Here is a 23,360-nt window from a genome sequence, read left to right on the forward strand (position 1 = left end):
TTAATTTGGAGAGAAAATTATATTTTTATAATTTCAAATGTCTAATCCTTCAATTGAATATTACCACTCTATTCTTATTTGGCATTGGAATTTCTTTGGTCTGTGTTAAATATCCCAGCAATGTTTCAAACAGTCTAAAAATAAACTGTCCCTTCCATCTGAGAGTTTTCACAAAAATCAAATGTAACATAAATTAAATGCATATTATATATTGTACAAGGTTCTTTTATACACGTGTTATCTTATTTAATTTCATAATTATTTACATTTTTCAGGGGGAAGAAAAAAAACATTACAATTTCAAAAAGATTAAACGATGTATCAACGGTTACACATATAAGAAGAAATGCCAGGCATTGATCCTAGGTATATCTGTTTATAAAGCCAAGATCATTCCTGTACAAGAGGTTGGCAAAATCAGTATAAAGATCCAGATAGTTGCCCTGGCCAGTGTGGGCTCAGCGGCTGGATCATTGTGTGCTATATCAAAGGTCATGGGTTGATTCCACATAAGGGCACATACCAGGCTGTGGGTTTAACTCTGGTTGTGGTTCATGTAGGAGGCAACTGATCAATATTTCCCACTCTCTCCACTCATACCTATCGTCCTCTCTCTTTCTCTCCCTTCTTCCTCCCTTTCTCTCTAAAAGAAATAAAATAAGTAATGATTTTAAAAAATAGGTGGAAGGTCTAATTTAACCCAAGGCCCATAGTTTGCCAATTCCTTCAAGATAATACAATACATTCCCTCCTAGAGAATTTATATTAGCTTTTCATTAACAGCAATAAATTTTCTCTCTTGCTGTTAAAAAAAAGTTATGACTTTAATCTTACTGGGCAATTTTATTTTAATGCTTTCCTTATTCGGCTCAATTATTTAAAACATGTTATTATTAGGAACTATGCACAACCTTTTACAAAGTCTAAATACAATACCAATCATATCAGAAATTATTCTACAAATAAGGCGAAATATTCTTAAAACTACATATAGTAATGGCATATACAAAATACTTAGTGTGAAAATATCAATATTTAAAGTTCCTTTACTGAACTTTTTTCACTTACTTGTATAGAATTTCAATTGCTCAAGCTATCTATCTATCTATCTATCTATATATATATATTTAATAAGCATAATCTCAGCCCAGAAACAGTAACAAATGTCCTTATAATTATATAAAATAATGTATACAAGAAATATAAATATATACATTATTTTATGTAATTAAAGACCTTCTCTCCTTTATTCCAAAATTTAATTATGTGAACCACCACTGAACTTGATAGTTTTAATATAAAAGATTTAAATATAAAGAAAAATTTCCTATCAAGATTTTTCTTTCTCCCCTCTCTCCTCTCCTTTCTTCCTCACATGCCACAATCTAAGTCTAAATGACATACAATCTGAGACTTAAAAACCAGCTCTATAAGAAAGCACACAAAGTAAGATTCAGAAAACACAAGATCAGGTTCAAATCCCAGCTCTCTAACTAAAACTAGTTGCATAATCCCTTCTTAGCTTTGTGCCTTTAACAACTACTAATTAAAAGTCTGTTAGTCTACTTCCTCATCTATGAAAGTGGACAAAACTATACTCACCTCAAGTAGTGGTTATGAGTATTAGAGTGAGAACTAAAATGACAAGCCATAGCATAGTGTTGATATATAGTCAAAGACTTAAAACTCCCAGTTGCTGCTATTGCCAATACAACCACTACCATCACTATTTTGGGCAAGTACTGTTAACATATGTTGTATTTTCCTCTACAAAGCAAGAAAAGTACTGCCTTTCCTCAAATGATATCTATAACAACTTTTTGATGCATCCTACAAATTCTATTATTATATTATATATTGTTCAATTGGTAAGCTATATCCACATATAATACCTCAATTTAAAAAATGGGGGGAAAAAGTTAAGGGGAAACGTTTCCCCCCCAATAATTTAAAATTCTTTTGAAAAAAAATTAATGTCTATTTTTATTTTTGAAAAGAAATAAGTAATTAACATTTTTCACTTTGTTTCTCATTATTGTAGGTATTTTAAACCAAAACATATACAGTATATTAAAAGATCTATTAATTGCTTTTTAAAGAAAGTCATCCAACACTAATAATCACAAATAGATTTGGTTAAAAGGTGATGTCCAATTCGGGTCTACTTTCTCAATCCCAATCTATCTTAAAATCCATTAATTTGGGGTTTAATTTTATTGCTTTTGTTTTCAATCTTTTGAACATAAAGGAAGCATATTGATAAGTGTATGCTATAACTGCTCTAACATTAGTGAATATAAACATTTCTTACCAAGTTACGCTTTTTTAGTGGAAGAAAGTAATAATAGTGGCAGAAAGAAAACATCAGTGCATAGCAAGTAAGAAGTTCAGTGTAGAAACACAATTGCAGAAAAAGCCAATGATTATCTTCACCAACACAATTGTTAATCCTGAAGAAAAAAAATAAAAAGAAATTAAACTTTAATAAGATGTTAATTTCAGAATTGGTAAAAATAAACACAAAAAACTTCTTATATGGGTAACTTCATGGAGACAGGCTAACATCACTCAAACCTAAAAGCAAACAGTACATAGGAAAATATATAACATCTGTAAAGCACTTTGTATTTTACTAAGGAAATCCATATATGTGATCCTTCTTTAACTCACAACCACCCTGTGAGGCAGGAAGAGCAGATGTGAGAACAGGAATGAAGGCGTTAAACTCGCCAGAGATGTACAGTTAGAACTTAAGACACTTGCCAAAGCAAGTACAGTTAGTGATGAAGAGAAAAGAACCTCCTCCTACACAGTGCTCTTCTGTGAGACAGTCTAGCTTCGAGAGCAATTTGAATGATGTGAAGTAAAATAACTTAATCCTGCCACTCTGACATAACTATTAAGCATTCACAATTCTTCTTACTTTTCAAAGCAATCCTTGATTGTTAAAAATAGACATATATCCAAAACTACTTACAGATTCTTAGAGCTACACTTCCAGCAATACAATAGTGAACCATAACTATGAAAAACTATTTAATGTCATAATCCCCAAAATTTCAAAGCTAATTCAAGCTAATGTTTTATTGTACCAGAATTTATTGTGCCCAAATTTTAAAAATATTTTACAATTCCAGGAGAAAACCCTAGTTCAGAACTATAAGTTACCATGTACAAATGTTTTTATTTCAATGTATTACACTGGTACTATTCTGTGTGGGGTTTTTTTTTTTGTGTGTGTGTGTGTGTGTTTTTGTGTGTGTGTGTTTTTGTTTTTGTTTTGTTTTTGTTTTTTTTTTTTTTTGTGTGTGTGTGTGTGTGTGTGTGTGAGTGTGTTTTTGGGGGGTAAATATTTTTAATGATTTTGGAGAGAGGAAGGGAGAGGAAAAGATAGAAACATCAATGATGAGAATCATTGATTGGCTGCCTCCTACACACCCCCTACTGGAGAGTGAGCCCGAAACCCAAGCATGTGCCCTTGACAGGAATCGAACCTGGGACCCTTCAGTCCTTAGACCAATGCTCTATGCACTGAGCCAAACCAGCCAGGGCACTGGCACTGTTTTTAAAAAACTATATAATAGGTTCAATTCCTAATTTAAATTGGTGTTTTAAAAGTGTGCTATTAAAGTATTTTTTAAAATCAGATATAGAACTAAATGGAAAACTATACAGAGGCATTCCTTAGACTTAAGAGCTCATTCTTGGTTATTAAGAAAATGTCCTGTGTTTTGTTACTCATCAGCAGGACTATCAAATGTTTATGTATGTACTCTTCAATAGAGACTGCTTGAAAGATGACTTATCCTTGTCCTGTCTCCCTGTCACCCTAAATTTGAGAACAACTGCTGATACTGGCATTTTTCTTAACCAGAGAGCTTTAAGGAGCACTAAGGTTCTTAGTTTATATATGTAAGAGTTCTCTTGGTAACAATTATACTACATAGAAAAAGTGATCAGATTCAGATCAGAGAAAAATCTTATGGTGACCTGAGAATTGTCCTCCAAATCTGAAGCTTTAGGCAGTTAGAACAACGCCATTTATGAAAATGACAAAAATTTTCTTTGCTTCCAATTTACATTGTATAGTTTCCCTCACTCTGGGTATCTCAACAACATTCTATTAGGAAATTAACTCATGAAAACCCTTAAATTTATTCAAGCCCCTGGTCTACCCTCTTTTCCTGTCCTCCAACTCTTTCTACTTCCATTCTTCTTCCCAATATTTTGAGAAGTTGACTAAATTGGAAGCAAGAGGCATAAAAATAGAGAACTCACCACAATCTTCGAGTTTAGGCTAAAGTTTAGCCAAATAGCACTTTATTGTATTTTGTCACTGAGTTAATCTTTATTTTTAAAAATAAAAATAAAAATATCACTAATCACTATAGTACCAAAATATTTCCTTACTCACTGTTTATGTTTTTAAGCTTAAACTATTGCATTATTTTAAATGGAAGTATCAATATCTAACCATATATGAACATTTATAGTTTTAGTTAATCAAAAATATTGCTCTAAAAAGTATATAAAGTTGAGTTTTTCAGTGTGATTACAACTTACCAGGTTACCTAGTTTTTATTATCTATTACTATTATAATTAGAAAAGATCACTGAATTGTAGAAAACTCTTGAGGATTAACCTGTATAAATTCTAGGCACATTTTTAAAGACTAACTGTGTTATAAACTATACTATCTTATTGATGAAATATATATAGTAACAAAGTGCTTTTATCTAAAAGTGCTTTTTATCTATTTAAATAACCATTTTATAGTAAAACACACATTTCTACTAAAACCTTGCTAATAACTTGTGCTATCAAAATAAGTTACAAAAAAATAATGGAAACTCTTAGTTGATTAGCATTACTAGACAAAGCTAAACTCTTCCCTCGAGTCAGCTTTAGATATAAGCAGTTATAAATTTAACAAGCCTGCTAAACACTTAACTCTGTATATATGTATGCATGTATGTACAAACATAAACATAGATATATACAGATATGTTTATAGAATGCTATACTATAGCAGTTTAAATATTTATACAGCTATCCCATGCTAGAAAAACATTTAAATACAATATCTTGTTCACAGATTCTTGTGACAGCTTTGAAATGAGATACAATGCAGAATTCTCACAGCATTTGTTTTTTAAAAAAATCGATTTTTCAAGTAAACATTTTCTTTAAATATTACAAGAGAGCCCCCTATTGACCAAAAACGTTGGTTATTAAGCAGAATCGGCTGATTTACACTCACACACATCTAGCATGTATGTAATCTTAATACCTAAAACATTTAATACTGAAAAAGGCTTAAAGGGAGAGGAATGAGGTTAGGGTACCTGAAATGTATTATTCTTTAAACAAATGGAAAGGGAAATATAAACAATGGGATGTATACGGTTTATTACAGTTAGAAACAATAAAAGCTACTGTTTAAATACGTTCTAAGTCTCAGACACTGTACAAAATGTTTTACATACATGCATCATTTAATATAACCACCACAGTCCTTTGCATATGTGGCTGCATGTTAATTCTTAGCTTTCTACTAGAATATTTCCTTGTTAGAAAAGATAGGAACTCTGTGGGGGGGGGAAATGATTTTCGGAATTCATAAAACCATATAAAAAATGTATGCTTATTAAAAGGTGTTTTTAAACTACATCAATTTCATGTAACTTTTGTTTAACCTGCTAAGTACTACAATTTAGTTTCACTCGTTTTTTCTAACAGTGAGTTATTCATTTCTTACCATGGACAGTGATGATCCATTCTCCTCACACAGTGGCCGCAGCGGCTGCAGTGGTGGGAACGCTTTGGTCTCATCAAATTACACTTGTTACATAATTCCCAGAACTCCCTTTCTAGGGAAAGAAATTAAAATCTGTTTAATGAAGGTAAATGAGTAATGTTGCAATTTAGCAACAACTGTTTAGAGATTTTATAGAAAGTCTTCAATATATATGTCTAAGAAATTTTTCCTCTAGTCTCCAGTGTTTCACATAAATGTTGTTGCTCTGTTCTATGTATGTCTGATTTTGTATGTTTATAATTTTCAATACTATAAAAAAAATAAGACACTATTATGAGTCAAACTAAGGGATAGAAAACAATGTATTTGGGTTTGGGACATACTGCTATAAATAAAATTCAATGACAAAACCCTAAAATATAACCAAATTATTATATTAAAACAAAATTTTATTCAAACAAATTTCTAGAAATTTTGTTATCTAAAGGCTCTAAAAAAGGAATAATGGTGCATTCTGATTTCATGGATTAATAATCCTATAATCTCATTAGAGAAATAGGTTGCATTCCTAACCCTCAAATCATTTTATTTCTCATATTAACAAGTTCACTGGGGAAAGTTTATGGGGGGGATTTGGAAAAGATTTTCAGATAAGTTTAGGAGGTTATTAGAATAGTTTCAACCTATTATACATATCTGTAAATCATGTCTTGGTCTTCTCCCTTTCCTTCTTCAGGTGTATGCATGTGCAAATAGGACCTTGGTGACTAATATATTCTGATGTCTGATAACTACCTACAATACTATTGTACCAGCCATCTTAAAATATAAAATAAAAACCTTTGGGAGAGAAAATCCAATTGATAATTTATAATAACTATAAATAAATTAAAAACACATAAATATATTTTTTAAAATGAAAAATCAAATCCTAAATCTAATCAGAGAAAAAAAGACAAATTCCACAAATGACTGAGGATTTTAATATAAGTAAACGGCATCACTTTTTGTTTTTTGATTATTTGTAAGAGAACATTTTTGATAAATCATAGTGGTAGGAAAAGTAATTCCTAGCCGAAACCAGTTTGGCTCAGTGGTAGAGCGTCGGTCTGCGGACTGAAAGGTCCCAGGTTCGATTCCGGTCAAGGGCATGCACCTGGGTTGCGGGCACATCCCCAGTGGGGGTGGTGCAAGAGGCTTCTGGTCGATGATTCTCTCTCATTGACGTTTCTGATTCTCTATCCCTCTCTCTTCCTCTCTATAAAAATCAATAAAATATATTTTGAAAACAAATAAATAAAATTTAAAAAATAAGACAATATAGGAGGGAGGAAAAAGGCAAAACTATGAGTGAATACATGACCCTCAGCATTAACAGCGTGAGTTAAATTTCAAGGAACAATATTAGACAAATTTAAAACATGATATATTTTTTAAAACTAGAAGATTTTGTTCTCTAACCATATGTCAAAAAGTAGCTCTAATGATGACAAAAAAAACCCACTAAAGTCAAAATTACTAGTTAAGAAAGAGCTTGGTGATGAAATGTTCTAAGACTGACTTTGGCGACAGTTGCATAACTCTGTAAATATACTAAAAGCCACTAAAATGTATAATTTAAATGGATAAATTATACTGCATATGAATTATACTCAATAAAGCTATTTTTAAAAGTTAAAAGATTGAATAAAATCATTTCATGAAATTTGAAAGTGACAAAAGTAATATTTCTGTATTTCAGACATGTGTAAATAATTTGAATAATATAAAAATACATTTAATTATTTCACATGACTATTTATCTGCATGCCAAAAAGCTTGTAAAATCAAATTCTGGGGCCTAGACGGCGTTGCTCAGTGGTTGATCATCGACCTTTGAACCAGGAGGTCACGATTTTTTTAAATCTGTATTTAAAGTCATAGTAAAAGCTGGTGGAACAAGGATCTGTGCCTCAAATCTGTTCTGTAATATTCTGCCATGTGACCTATAAAGCATAATCTATGCTCCTGATCACGCAGGCTACCTACCTCATACAATTACCCTGAAGATTGTATGACATGAGATAGATACCAAGAGACTTTAAAAACATTAAAATATGATAAATTAACATATTTTTTTATTGGATAAAAAGGAAATCTTCTGAACTTAGTGAAGAAAAATAGGCCTAATGTCAAAGGGACCAGATATAATGCAGATATCCAAATAGTCAGCAAGATGGTGTCCTCCATTGCTACAGTCTATAGCTAAAGGTAATAAAGTGGTTTCATGATTCAATTAGGCCCACAGATATTAATCTGCTTGGTATTCATTTAAAAACAATTTTTTAAAAATTTTAACTAGTTGCCAATATTTTAAATTATGAAATTTCTCATAAAGAAATTATTATTAAGTAAAAATGTAATTTCTCAAATAATTACATACCACTCAACAAATATTTACCCAGTGTTTACTAAGTGACAGAGACTGTTCCAGGCACTGAGGATACAGCACCGAACAAATGAAGAAAACGAAACAACAATCCTCACCCTCACCGAGGTCATACAGATCTAGGCAAACCAATACACAAACTGACAGAGGCAGCAAGGGGCGGGGGCATGGGAGGCGGCTGGGATATGCAATTTCAAACAGAGAACTAACTCTAGGAAGGAAACATCTGAGAAAAAAACTTGCCAGTTTTATTTTTTTTTTTTTTTTTTTTTTTTTTTTTTTTTTTTTTAAATATATTATTTTATTGATTTTGTACAGAGAGGAAGGGAGAGAGATAGAGAGCTAGAAACATCAATGAGAGAGAGTCATCGATCAGCTGCCTCTTGCACACCCCCTACTGGGGATATGCCCGCAGCCAAGGTACATGCCCTTGACCGGAATCGAACCCGGGTCCCTTCAGTCCCCAAGCCGACGCTCTATCCATTGAGCCAAACCGGTCTCGGCAAAAACTTGCCAGTTTTAATAGATGTCATGCATAACTAATGCATACTAAAGGCAATAAATACATTAATAAAAAGAGTAATTCTGGAATAGTAAAACTGATAAATCTGAAGAGTACCATACCTCCAAGTGGGATCTTAGGGTTCTCAGGGAGTCTTCCTGGATCTGTTACTGAGGCCCTTACTAAGGCCACCAGACAAAATATGGCAATGCCATAGAATACTAGGAAGAAAGGGAAAAGAAGAGGTAAAAGGTAGCAGAAGGGCAAAGGGAAAGGGAAGAGAAGAAAGAAAATTAGTCACTTACCCTTAGAAACATTTTTATGAACAAGCATATTTAAAGTTTAACTGCATATTTTAATTAATACTATCCAGATAAATAATTTTCAAAAGATGGAAAAATTAAATGATTAATTCACTTGGTTCATCAAATAATACTGCCAAGAGGACTATCTTAAGTACACCACTTTTAAATGTTAGTTTGCATAATAACCAATAAACTTGTTGTAAATCATATTCTTTACTAATAGAGATTCCCAATAAGCAATGGTATAAATGAATGGGTTCCCTATTAAGTACATGTACTAAATTTGAAAAAAATTAAAGCAGCATTTTTAAGCCTATCCTACAATTAAACCTTTTCATTAATTCTTAACTGGCTATGTTCAAAATTACTTTGAGTTAGTAATGTTCAATTGTTCCTTTCAATAGATTTTAAGATATTTCATTTGAAAACAAAGAATCTAGGAACTTTTTTAAAATGAAAAACTAGGTAAAGTAACAGTAAGAGAAAAGATTCATTCATCGTAATTCAACCTTTTAAATGAAAAAAAAAAAAATAGGCATTTTTTGAGGATGGGGTGGAGGAGAGGGCACCGCACCTGTAATAGGTAATTTAGTACAAGTGTTAACTACAGGGCTGACTGCATGGCACTGGTCAATTTTATCATTTATATATCAGAAACTACATTTCTCACAGCTCTTGTGAGGTCAAAATGACATAATCTATATGGAAACTGTTAATGCCATGTACATGTAAAATACGTCATTTCAAATTTAATCATAAGCAATCCATCATCAATGAACTATAGCAGAAAATAATTATGTAGACGTTCAAAGTGTTATAATGAACACCTGTATCATAAAAATCTTCATTCTCATTAATGTATACGATCTTCATTCTTAAACTCTTTACACATTTGCAATAAGCACATAACAGAAATATTAAAAATACACAAATTGACACAATTGTATCTTTTTTTAAAAATAAAATGATCTTTATATAGTTTATAGAGTTCGATATCTAACCTATTTCTCTAACCCTGCAAAATAGTATATAAAGAACATTATTTTTTAAAATTTCCATAATTCAGTAAATAACTTAGTATTAATAGCACTAATATTAAAAGGAAGATTAATATAGTAGCACTATATTCTAGAAATATTCACAATGAAGAAAATCTTTAATTATATAAAGAAATAAAGACCTAGAAACTTACTTATTATTAATATGCCTGGAATATGTCCTTCTTCATAGTGAGGAAAGAGGACAATTTTGGGAATTATAACAATATTGTATAACCAGACAAAGACAATCAAACCCATGCAGCACCAACCATGTGGGTCAACAACAAAGTGAATCCGGAGACCCATTTTGCAGTCCTACAACTGCCTGCCAACCCACAGGAAAGACAATCCTACGGAGAGAGAGAGAAGAAAAAAAGTTACCTAATAGCATATAGAAATAAGTATTTGACTAAAACAAAATTATCTTACTGGCAACTATAACATAATACTTGTTGACTTTTCTTTGTATATATATTTTTTTAATATATATTTTATTGATTTTTTACAGAGAGGAGGAGAGAGGGATAGAGAGCTAGAAACGTCGATGAGAGATGAACATCGACCAGCTGCCTCTTGCACACCCCCCACCGGGGATGTGCCCACAACCAATGTACATGCCCTTGACCAGAATCGAACCTGGGACCTTTCAGTCTGCAGACCGACGCTCTACCACTGAGCCAAACTGGTTTCGGCTCTTTGTATATTTTTGACAAAATACTTTAGAAAAGAAAGTTTCAGGATATTCAAATTTCACCATACGCTTCAAATAATTTAATCTTGCTTTTCTTTATGAACTGCTATCATAGAATATAAATTGGCATTACCTTCTGAAGTTAAATACAAGTCTGTTCTTAACCCAGAAATTCCTTGTGTAAACCCAAAAGAAATGAGTACACATATCCACCAAAAGATAGATAGATAGATAGATATATATATATATATATATATAACATATAATATTTTAGTAGTTTTACTCATAAGACTAACTGATGGTCATCCAAGTCAAAATAGCAGTAATGTTGTGGTGGGAAGGGTGTTTAACTGGAGAGGAACATAAGGGAAGGTTAGAGGGTTAGAAATGTTCTCTCTTGACCTGGGTAGGTTTCATGGGTATATACATATGTAAAAATTCACTGAGCTGTCCACCTAAGATTTGTGCAATTTAGTTTAATTTTAAACCACAGTAAAATGCTTATAAATTATTTTGAAAAATTATAATAAAAACTGAAAAGCAATTGTCAAAATAATTAAATTTGTTGAATGAAGACCAATTAATCTTATACCATCAAGGCTTTTTTCAGTTGAGTGTTAATTAAAAAAATGAGCCTCTTAATGTTAAGATACTTCTATACTTATGTTAAAAAAAAGAAAGACAATGACTTTAAAAATCCATTCTTTAGAGTAACTTATAAGCTTAAACAAATTATAATATAAAATACAATGACATAATACATTAATATACTACTATGATGTTTCACAAACCAGAATCAACTGAGATTTTTAAAAATACTATTCTCAGACCCTAATCCAATCTATTGAATCATAATTCTTTACAAAGTAAAGCTTAAAAACCAACAAAATGTTAAAAATGTTCCCCAAATGCATATGACACAGCTGAATGATATCAAGGAACCACTAATTCAGGAGCTTCACTAAGACTTTATTATTACAGCAATGAGTTGAACTCAGTTCAACAAATATTCATTGAGCCTCCACTGTACAGCAGTTACCTGTGTAGACACAGTAATGAATAAGACATGGCCTTTGCTTAAAGCAATTAACAGTCTAATGGGGAAGAGAGTCATAAAACGGTTTTAATATAATATGGTAAGTTCCAAAGATGCAGACAAATTGTTACTAGAGGCACAAAAGACAAGGACTAATTAAATCAGGTGAAACCGGAGTTCAGTATTAAAAGATGAGTAAGTTATTCAAGTAAAGCAGAGTGACAATACTGTCAATAGAAGGAAGAGCAAGAGGTATTCAAGGGTAAAAGTTGTAGGAGGTATTACAAATTGCCATCATAAATCACAAATCTTTCAGTGACAAGAGAGTCAGGGTGAGAAGGTGCTATATCAAGAAGGACATCAAGATGCCACGTTAAAATATTAAAGCGTTCATTCCTGGAAGGTGTGGTTCAGTTGGTTGAGCAGCATCTCGTGCACCAAAAGGTCATGCTGATCAGGGCACTTGGCCGGGTTTTGGACATCCTCATTAGAGGGTATGCAGGAGGCAGCCGATCTATGTTTCTCTCTTGTATAGATGTCTCCGTCTCTGTCTCTCTCCTTCCCTCTTTTCCCTTCCTCTCTCTCTAAAGCCAATAAGTGTGTGTGTGTGTGTGTGTGTGTGTGTGTGTGTGTGTGTGTATACATATATATATATATATATACACATATATATGTATATATATACACACACACATATATATATATATATATATATATATATAAATGTCATTCTGAAGCATTGGAAAGCTATTGAAACAGGGAGTTAACATAATGAGATTTATACTTTAAAACAAATTATTGACACTCTGGTGAAGAAGATGAAAGATCAGTTGGAGAAGAAATCAATTGAAAAAAATAGTTAGAATCAAACCAGTAATTTTACTAATTGACTGGATATTAGGGGTTATAGGGGAAAAAGTAAAGGATGATTCCCAGGTTTTCAGTTTATATCCCAGACTACCGGCACTTAATTCTTAGAATAATTTATCATCAGTTGAAGAGCCTCAAGGTACCAACTCTTAGAGGCCTTAGCAATGTTCTTTAAAGCTACCAGAACAAAGGAAAAAAAAAAAGATGAAGAATTACTTGATTTTAAAAGTTCCTAGAAGCTACAAATATCAGGGCAGCTAAAAATTAGATGGGAACTCAAATTCACCACCACTCAACTGATGAAATCATATACTGTCTAAATTAATCTTTATATATAAAATCTAAAACATGAATAGTGCCTAGGTCTTTAAAAAAGTAAAAGTTGAATTTTAATACCTTTTAATTAGAAAATTAAAATACATAGTATCATTTAAGCGTGAAAAGTCAGAGAGGATAAAACATGCTATTTAACTTACTAGCTATCATTTTAAAAACTAAATATGCTCAAATAAAAATGATAAGCTATCTATCAAAGCTAAAAAGAGAAACACTAAAATAATGTTTACATTTATAGTCTTGCCAACCATCGAGTGTTAAAAGAAATGACAGAAGGCTCTGTCTCTCAACATATTCAATATTATTAACTTCATGTAACTTCTCTTAAATATTTCAGTTCCATTCAGGACTATACAACAAATTATGAATTACAATAATCATACAGAACAGAGTAATTTAATAACTTATTTCCAGATTTATTAATATTAGAAGCAGAAGAGCAAACAAGCCAGCAAAACAAGTAGCAAAATTATATAATATTCATTATTTTTTTAACTTTTATTTTTATTCTCCTCTACCAGAGAACAAACTTTTTATCACTAGAAAAGAGAGATTCCTCACAACAGAAAATATTAGATAGTGAGAAGTATAGTTACAATGTATCTAACTTTCCTGGATGTAAACATATAGGTAGCAAACTCTATAAAAACAAGCATGCTCAAGGAAAAGTGAGCAAAAGATAAAAAAATAAAATAGTAAACAAATAATATGTTGAATATTTTTTAAATACCTGATTAGTGAAAATTAGTGCCACATAACCCTTACAACAGGACTGTAGAGAAGAAAACAGTAGTCTCCCAAGAGCTCCAAATCAGATTACACCCAGAGGTGTGCAGGATCACTCCACTCAGTTAATGACAACTAGGCGTGGCTTATGACTGAACAGAAACTATTACACATCCTGAGCAACAACCGAACTGACAATGCTGCTACTCCAGTGGCGTTTGTAAAATACTTTCATTAGCCAAAGATCCCAACATATTAATTTGTATACTAAATGATGAGCTTATACCTAAACTTTGATGTAACTAGTGGACATACTGGTACTTCAACATTTTTAAAGATTGCTATCTGGTAACTAAATATACTTGAGTGCTGTGTCTACATAATTAGTGATGCAAATTACTACAGCTCAAACTTTTTTTCGAGAAACTATAATTCAACCCTAATAAAATGGACTGCATAAATATTTAGTGTTCAAACTATCCTGGTAAGAAACTACCTTTCCTTTTTTGCCTTTTCAGATTTTAAAAAATAAGTTACCCAACATAATTTACAAGAAATACAGTCAAACATCTCTGTCTATACTTACAGGTTTAGCTAACTCTCCACTTTAGTGGTCTTACTACTGCTCCATGAATGGAAAATGTACTCCATCTGCCATTTCTCCTATCTGAAATGTTGTTACCATTTTGCTTACTCTAAATTCAACTCATACTTCAAGGTCAATCTGAATCTCACTCTCCATATAAAAATTTTCCTGGTACCTCAGTTCACAGTGATTTCTCTTTCTCTTCTATTCCAAATATAAAGCAAAACTAGTAGAGCAAAATAGCGAGTGGTTTTATAATTTTGGAATGAGGTAGGCCTTCACAAAGGAGACCCATAAGCTAAGTTTGACCACATAAAGGAAAAAGTTCTAAAGCCAAAGACATACCAAAACTGAAGTTAGGACAATGCATCCCTGGAAAATAATAACATATGACTAATAAGCATACAAAATAAATACTTAGCCAGGCAAATCCCAGAAGAAAAATGCAATGGCAAATCGCTAGTGATTAGGAAAGTGTGAAGTAACTAGGCATATTTTTCATCTTTAGTATTGAAAATTTTAGAAGGACAGATGACATCCAATGTTGAGAGGATAGAGAGAAAAGGACACATTGGTAGCACATAAACTGATTCAACCATTTGGAGGGCAATTTGGCAGTAAATGCCAAACTCTTTATTCCAGCAGTTTTATTTCTAGTAATACGTAAAAAAATATTCATTAGAGTGTATCGGTCTGTGCAAGAATGTTCTATACAGCACTTTTAAAATCATAATAGTATGGAACAACCTAAATGTCCGTGTAGAGGAAGAGGAATGAGTAAATAAATTATAATATCCATAGTGTAAACTATTTCCAAGTCACTACAAATTTAAAAGGGGAAAAATGAGTAGCTCTACTTCATATAATGTTGAGTTACATAGGCAAAGTCTATGAGGGAGGGGCTGTCTTAGTGGTTCCCTGAAGAGAGAAGAGAAAAAAGATAGACTAGAAAAAGGCATGGAGAACTTTTGTGGCACTGATAAAGGTCTCTATCTTGATATAACTTTGAGATAAACAGGTCATGAACTGTCAAAATTCAGCAAATACACACTTAAGAGTGTTGCATTTCATGGTATGTAAACTTACCTTTTAAAAAACCCTGTAAAACAACATTGAACTCTAGTTATTATAATAATGTGTATGCTGAAGTATTGGGGAGAGAGGGAAGAAAAGTAGAAAGTGTACTGATAACTATAATTTACTTTGAACAGGATTCAAAATAATTAAAATATTGATAGATTGCTAGATGGACAGAGGGGTGGATGAGTATATGATGAAGTTCAGTAAAATATTAGTTGTGAATGTAGGTGATGGATATTCAGATATTACACTGTAATTCTTTCAACTCTCCTGTTAAAATTTTTTATAATTAAATGTTGAAGAAGTTGTAAAAAATTGTGTACCACATGATTCTGTTAGAAGCAAAGTATATGTATGAGTAAATTCTGTATATGGATCAGAAAAAAGTGTGAAAGAGAGCACAACTCCAAAACTGTGAAGAGTGGTTATTACTGGGCTGAGGAAGGACTGAGCAATGAGAAGAAAGGCTTTCACATTTTATGTATGTATTTTGTGTTCTCCTAACTTTATTAGTAAACATATGTACTTCTAAATTCTTTACAACCAACTGAAAAATAAAGATAGCCTACAGCCTTACTAACAAAATATTTACATTAAGCTTCTCTTTATCACTATGTAATTCCCTTATCTTAAATGCTTTTAAAATTAATATTTTAAAAAATGCAATGCAGAAGCATCAGGTGTAAAGCCATATAAGATTTATAATCCTAAAAGATGTTTCTGAAACTTATTATTACTTAACAGATTATTTTTCTCTATGGAAAAGCTTAGACATTTTCTTATTACCCAAGAAAATGTTTAGTTAAGATTTAATGTGAATAATTTTAAATAAATATAAGAAAACTACTTTTTTTTTTGCAAATGACCAATTATTAAATATCTAAATATAAGCATTAAGGATACAATGCCACATAATTCAGAAACATATTCCCATGTAAAATTAAATGCAGACTTACCACTTGCAAATTCACTGTGATGTGTTGTAATTTTTCTGGTACTTGCATTTAGAGGTTTTATCTTGATTCATTCTTTTTTTTTACATGCCAACAAATGGATCTCTCTTCAATAATAGTTCTCCATAATAATCTATTAATGATTTAACAAATAATTATCTCTCACAAACATAAAAATTATAAGCAGCTAAATAATCAGAAAATGCCAATTACAAAATTTTAAATTAGTAAGATGATCCTGTTTTTTCAGATCTCACACCATCCCCCCAAAATGTGCATTTGATTATCATTGTACATGAAAGTTCTTTTTTTTTTTTTTTTTGAAACCACTCAGTTCCCATAAAATCAAATCAGCATTATGTGTACAGCATTTGGGCTTCATCAAGCTTCCTGACCACAAATCATAAAATGACAATCGATTCTGAGATCACTGATGAGACAAAATGCAATGTAATGTCTATCATAATGTGAGGCTAAGCCTTTGTAATCACAATTGATAAACATAAAATTAAGAGTTTAAAATAGAAGCGAGTTTTAGTTTAAAATGTTGTAAGGAAAGAAGTTATCCTCCTGTAATAAAACCATTAAGAGAAGCAATCATGAAAGTTAGTTTCTACAATTCAAGCTTAAATAATAATACTGTAAAGAGTTCTAGATAACACATACTGATTGAATATTCCATTAATTTAATCAACATCTACTGACTATATACTGTGCTTTGGCACTGGATATAAATATAATAGAGAAGCCCCTATCCTCAGTTGAGAAAGAACATAACCAGACAAGACCAATACTAGGTAAGACAAGGTAAGACCTCTAGAGGGGCAGGGGAAAGAGCATCTCATATAGGCAGATGTTGATTCATGGCACTTTTTTCACTTACATGAACATTTACAAGTGTACCAGGTTATAATACAAAATGTATTTCTCATGGTAAACTGCCATCAGGAAAAGGTTTCTGGAGAGAGTGAAATCTGTGAATTAGCTAAAGGAAGAATGGAGGCTCATCTGAACTAGGGAACAAATAAGCAAAGATATAAAGGCAGGCAAAGAAAACCCAATTAAGCTGAAATGACAAGAGTCATTGCATATGGAAGAATGGGATAAAACATACCTATCCTTTTAACCACAAACAACTCCAAAAAATATATTTCATAATGTTACTAGTACACACAAATATGTGAGATAGGTAAGTATATGTATGGTGTGTATATATATATATATATATATATATATATATATATATATATATAAAATCTGGAAAAGTTTAATGACATGATTACCCTTACTATATGTGATGCACTATGATATTATTTCATGACTTGCAAGCATAGAATGATCCCAAAGTGAAAAACACTGCTAAACCGAGCCAATGAGTTTGGATTTCACACTGAACACAGTGGAAACCACCAAAGGATTTCTAGAAGAATGCCCTGGTGAACTTGCATTTTGGAAAGAAGAGCAACACCTTGAAGTATGAGTGTAAGTGGGTGGATAAGGCTCCAAGACTGACTACGTGAAATAAGACAGGCTTACCGGTTACCCACAGGAGAAGTTAGGGCACCTGGTAAACAACCCAAAAGTCATAACTTAGAAGAGAAGTGGGGAGGGGTTGGGAGAGGAAGGAAAAGTTAAGACAGCAGGCATGTGGAAAAGGGCAATTAAGACCTCAGTGAGGAAAACTTATAGGAGATGGTGAACAAGTGGAAGCAGAGAGCACATGCCAGGATGGTCCCCCAATTTTGGCTTAGGGATTAAGAGAATGGTGGTACCAATCTCTGAGACAGGAAATAAAGGACGAGATGAATTTGTTAAGCATACTGCTTATCATAGCAATGAGAAACTACTACATACTGAGAATATAAAAAATACATCAAAATCATTATCATTGCATTTCCATTCCTCTTAGACACTTACGAAAAAAGAACTATTTTCTCCCAGGGCCAATTTTTCTATGGTCCATGACTGCTAGATTGTCAAAGGTCATTAATTCTACTCTAACTTTCTAAGCTAAGTGAAAGGGGTCTCATGGGCTGTACCTTTGTTTCTTAGAGACAAACTATGGAATGAGAACCTAAAGGAGCTGTTGCTCTAATGGGAAATGGATGAGTTCATTTTTCTAAAAACAAATCTCAAGCAGAATTAAATGTGGTACGTCAAAATGTCCTGACACATGGCCAAGGTCCACAAAGCTGCGAAGACTATGACTCCATGGTGGCTTCCCAATGTCTCAGCACACCAGTTTCTGTCAGTAGCATTAGGAAATAGCACAGGTCAGCCATCCATGAGTCAAACCCCAGTCACTCACGGGCTTAAAATCAAGGAAAAAAATCCTATTTTCTACTTACAGTTGTTAGAGCTACATTGCAGCCAATGTATCCAAAATGAGATAAACATTTCATCTAGTTCAACATCACCACCATTGTGGAATCAAATCTCCTCTACGTAGTATAAAAGCAATGTTAGTCTTAAGAATTTTTCAATTTTGAATTAACAAAGAATATTCAAAATTCAAGAAATTTTGAGTCAACAAAGAATATTCCAAACTCTCATAACTATACAATGTAATTAAATTTGTAACATTTCTAGGTCTAAAAAAATACAACCAACAAGTTATAGGGCATATCAGAAAGAAAAAAGTTTACCCACAGGGACAAAAGAAAAAATATATATATATAAAATATAAACCTATAATTGCAGCTTAAAATAAAATTTAAAAACAAAGAAACAAAGTTACAACTATATAACTTTAAGCATAAATTTATAAAGCTATTTAACTTCTGACTTTATCTAGTCTGAAAATTGGTCAAGTCAAATAATTCTACTTAAAGGATCAAGTATAGCTATCCTTAATAATTAGCCAATGAGGTACTCATTTTTTTTTAAACCCACATTGGTATTCAACTTATTTCAATAGAATAGGAAATTAATTTTTTATAAATATTAAAGAGAGCCACATTCCAATTATGACACAGCCTCTTATTAGCTCTCCAAGCTTCAGTTTCTTTTCAGAATTCGGTTAACCATCTGTAAAAGGGTAATAAAAATATTAACTCCCAGGGTAATTGTGCTGATTAAATGAGAAACTACAAGTGATATGCACCTCCAAAAATGAGGAAGGGAAACTTAAAGATGAGTTCTACTTCTAGTCTTACAAACTCCAGAATGAAAAGTGATTCTGGTTCCCCATCATTAAAATGGCGGGACAGCTTAACCACACGGCAGTTACCTACTTTGTCTAACACTGAAGTCTGAGAACCACCGATCAGAGATGAAAAACCTCAGATGGTACATACAGCCTTTCAGCTAATATCATACCACATGCATGTAGGGAGGTTACATTCCACATGTTGGCACGAGGTCTCTTCAAGCATAAAACCAAAAACAGAGATGTGAGCTAAAATAGAGAGACTGAACTAAAGCCTGTACACTAAATCTCTTTCAGTAAAAGCAGAAGGACAGGTGAGTTATAGAATGAAGCATGGGAGAAAATCAGGACCCGATTTTCAAAGATAATGAAAAATGCATAATTAAAGGGTCCTGATTCAATCACTGAGTTCTCCAGGAAGACTTTGTGAAAATGTGAGCAGTGCTACTTCATGTCTATGAAGATGGGCTTTTTAAACAAGGGCTAACTCAATTTATCAATGACTTTCAACCAAAAAGTTACTATTGTGACCCTAAGCAAGAATGGTGTTTTCCCACTCTTGTGTTTCACCTGTATTTTTTTACTGATTCAAAAGCAGTTCAAACATTTTCAACTTAAGAGTTATTAATGTACTGATTACTCTACTATATGATAAAATGCCATTTATATTTAGTGTATTTGAAAAGTTGAATCTAAGCCCTAATAGTTTACTAAATAAAAAGTCTTCATTCTTTAAAATAAAAGTAAAACTGAGCTTAGGGAACAACTTTCTGGTAATAAAAAAAGCTTTTCTGCCAGGATCGGTTTGGCTCAGTGGATGGAGCCGGCCTGCGGACTGAAAGGTCCTGGGTTCGATTCCGGGCAAGGGCATGTACCTTGGTTGCGGGCACGTCCCCAGTGGTGGCTGTGCAAGAGGCAGCTGATCGATGATTCTCTCTCATCGATGTTTCTAACTCTCTATCCCTCTCTCTTCCTCTCTGTGAAAAATCAATAAAATATATATTAAAAATAAAAAATAAAAAAAAAGCTTTACTCTGCCTTTCCCGTTATGCCTGATAATACTGACACCACCACCACTGGCCATCTAAGCTGAAAAAGATTTTATTGACTCACACTCAATTATAATGCCAGAATAAAAGCTCCATGGAGACATTACTAGACTTTTCAATTCACTTCACTAACACACGGCATTGTTTTATCTATACTCTTTTCTGAAAGTTCTGAATCAGTCCCCATGAATTAAAGAAATCAGGAAGTGGGCAAATAACTAACACCTTCATGATTCACTGATTACTGCTTGTTTTAGAACCTACCTGTTGGGCTAATGGTTCTGTGCATGCATTTTAAAATGCTCAAATTTCTTTTCTTGAATTAAACAATCCAGAGGTAGACAATGTGTCATAGTTATCACCATTTTATTCAAAATATGTTCTATTTCATTTACTCCAACGACAGCTTCGAAGGTATGTTAAGATTAACAGAAATCACAACCGTTTGAAGGGACCTCATATAATCTTGTTGCTTTACATCCAAAATGAGGAATTCTGGAAGAGCACTACTCCAAAAGTATGGAATTATACAATTTTTTATGTATAACTTTAAATTTGATATAATTTTACCAATATTTCTTCAAGGAAATGTTTTAATTGTACCTGTAATATGTCAAAGGGTCTCAAATGACTAACACACACACATACACACATATGCCAAGTAAGAATGAAAAAGCGAATGAGCCTTACAGAATTTGGCCTGACTTCTTGGTTGTAGAGATGAGAAAACAACGTGGGTCACCGTCCTACCCATGACAGCATTAGGACTAAAATCTAGTTTCCCTTCCACAACACTAAACCTTACGCGGTTCTTTCTGATTGATGTCCCACATCATCTCATCTTCAGAAGTCTTTTTGCCATTAAGACATAATTAAGGCAAAATAAAGCACCTCTCTAGGTTTTACCTTTAAAATAAATAAAATCTGTAAAAGCTGGAAGAATTTAACTAGATATTACATCAAACGCATTTTATTTTCCCGGGATGGCACATGCTACATTATTATTATTATTGTTGTTATTATTATTACCATCACAAGGAAGGTAGTGAATTTTTTTAAGCACACATACTAGCATACGAAGCTGAGGATCCATTTGACACGTTTTTAACTTACCCTTAATTAGCCTTAGTCCTCTTTACTTAAGACTAACTTTGCACTATGAATTATGACCCGCCCACAATGACCTTGATTTTTTTTTCCCCTCCCCTTCCTGGACTTTTATGGGCGACTATATTGCAATATTTTCAAGTTAATAACCGGTCTCGTTCTCTCAGCCCTAGAGATACACACATCCTCCACTCGACTCACCAGGGATCCTACACCGTGACCCAAATATAGCTTGAGAACGACCACAACTTTAAATGGACTCTCCGGTTAAAACCCAGACCTATTAAAGCGAATGGTTAACAAGTGCACACACGGCTGCCATCCACAAGCCATTTCCTCCAAATCAAACCACTCTAGGATCCCGGGGAGGGAGGGGGGGAAGTCGATACTGGAGTAAACTCTCTCTGCTCCTGCTGATCCTCTGCTGCAGCCTGGCACCCCCGCGACCTGGAAATGAATGAGAGGCTGTGGCCGCCTGCACCTGAGCCCGGCGATCCCGGGTACCCAGGGGGGAAACAAGTAGTTCACAAGCGAGAAACTCGGGGCAGAGCTTCAATACATTAAATATCAACAACAACAATAATAAACACCTACCCCGATCCCCTGGACTAGAACAGGAACCCTCCCAGCTCCTGGGAGGAGCAGCGGGCGGGCGGGCGCCGCTCCGGCTGAAGATGCTCCAGGGAAGGCCGGGCCGGGCCGGGCGAGCGGGGCGCCAGGACCCCGGCCCCGCGGCGCGGGCGCAGGTGCGGGAGCCGGCGGGCGCGGCGAGAGCGCGCAGGTGAGGGCGGCGGCGGCGGCGCCCGGAGCAGGCGCGGGGGTCGGGGAAGGAAGGCGGGGGGCGGCGACCCCGCGCCCGCACACACTCCGCGGCGCGGGCTGCTCTCCTCTCGCCGCCGCCGCCGCCGGTGCGTGCGGGCGCCTGCGGCTCCTCCAGCTCCTCCTCCTCCTCTGGCGCCGCCGCCGCCCAGCCCGCGCTCCTTTTCCGCTTCCGGGAGCCGGAGCGCTGGGCTGGTGGAGTGACCCCCCGCCCTGCACCCGCCGCCCGCCACCCGCCACGCCGCCGATGGAGCCAGCTGCGGCCCGCGCCGACCCGCTTCGCCCGGGGGCCGCGATGGGAGCCGCCGAGGCCCGAAAGACTGCCGATCGCGCGCGCGCGCGGACCTAGGCCGCGAGCGGGCCGGACCTCCCATCACCTGGACACACCTGGGCGCCCCTGCCCTCCCCCTATGCCGCCTTTCCAGCTCCGCCCAGGCCGCCTTCCGCTCTGTCCCCACGCCCAGGGGGACAGGAAAGAACCTTCCTTTAAGGATGGCATTTACCCTTTATTCTTTGAAGGGAGAGACTGCTCCACCGGCCTCTCGCCCTTTAAGGCGCTCTGAAGGTCCTGCAACCTCTTGCTGCAGAGTGCAAGCAGCCCGCAGCATCAGCATCCTGCGGGAACTTCCTAGCCATGCAGTCTCAGGCCTGCTGAATGGGCATCTGCATTTGAACACAGTCTCCTTGGCCAATACTACGCGTGCACCTATAGGCAGAAAAGCACTGGACTCTAGTTCAAGGTCTTGCCCCCTGCAGACCCTCTGTGGGACAAGAGCCAATGTTGCCCCAGCCACCCAAATTTTTTCCTAATGCTGTCAGCAGCCTTAAATGGAAACCCAAACAAATTTTACTTAAGATCTCGGGATATATCCAAAAGTTGCCGGCTTTCCCATCCTGCAACCTAGGAAAAATAAATGCATTCAAC

General features: G+C 34.6%; 1 protein-coding gene across 5 annotated transcripts in view; it reads right to left on the reverse strand.

Annotated features, from left to right (window-relative positions):
• Positions 1-22,634, reverse strand: part of ZDHHC21 (zinc finger DHHC-type palmitoyltransferase 21) — a 48,778-nt gene extending 26,144 nt beyond the window's left edge. Inside the window, exons 1-6 of one of the 5 annotated variants that reach the window (XM_045580247.1) lie at positions 22,207-22,634; positions 16,316-16,445; positions 10,304-10,384; positions 8,812-8,910; positions 5,760-5,871; positions 2,312-2,450 (exon numbers count right to left, since the gene is read on the reverse strand). In XM_045580247.1, the coding sequence (XP_045436203.1) occupies positions 2,312-2,450; positions 5,760-5,871; positions 8,812-8,910; positions 10,304-10,340 (387 nt within the window). In that variant the 5' untranslated portion in view covers positions 10,341-10,384; positions 16,316-16,445; positions 22,207-22,634. Of the gene's footprint in view, positions 1-2,311; positions 2,451-5,759; positions 5,872-8,811; positions 8,911-10,186; positions 10,385-13,697; positions 13,873-16,315; positions 16,446-22,206 lie in introns of those variants that run through there. The other 4 variants (XM_045580246.1, XM_036434091.2, XM_036434093.2 and 1 more) reach the window with 4 other exon arrangements.
• Between the last annotated feature and the right edge of the window lie 726 nt (positions 22,635-23,360).

The sequence above is a fragment of the Pipistrellus kuhlii genome, unplaced genomic scaffold (genome assembly GCF_014108245.1).
Source record: "Pipistrellus kuhlii isolate mPipKuh1 unplaced genomic scaffold, mPipKuh1.p scaffold_m20_p_12, whole genome shotgun sequence".
Classification (NCBI taxonomy): Eukaryota; Metazoa; Chordata; class Mammalia; order Chiroptera; family Vespertilionidae; genus Pipistrellus; species Pipistrellus kuhlii.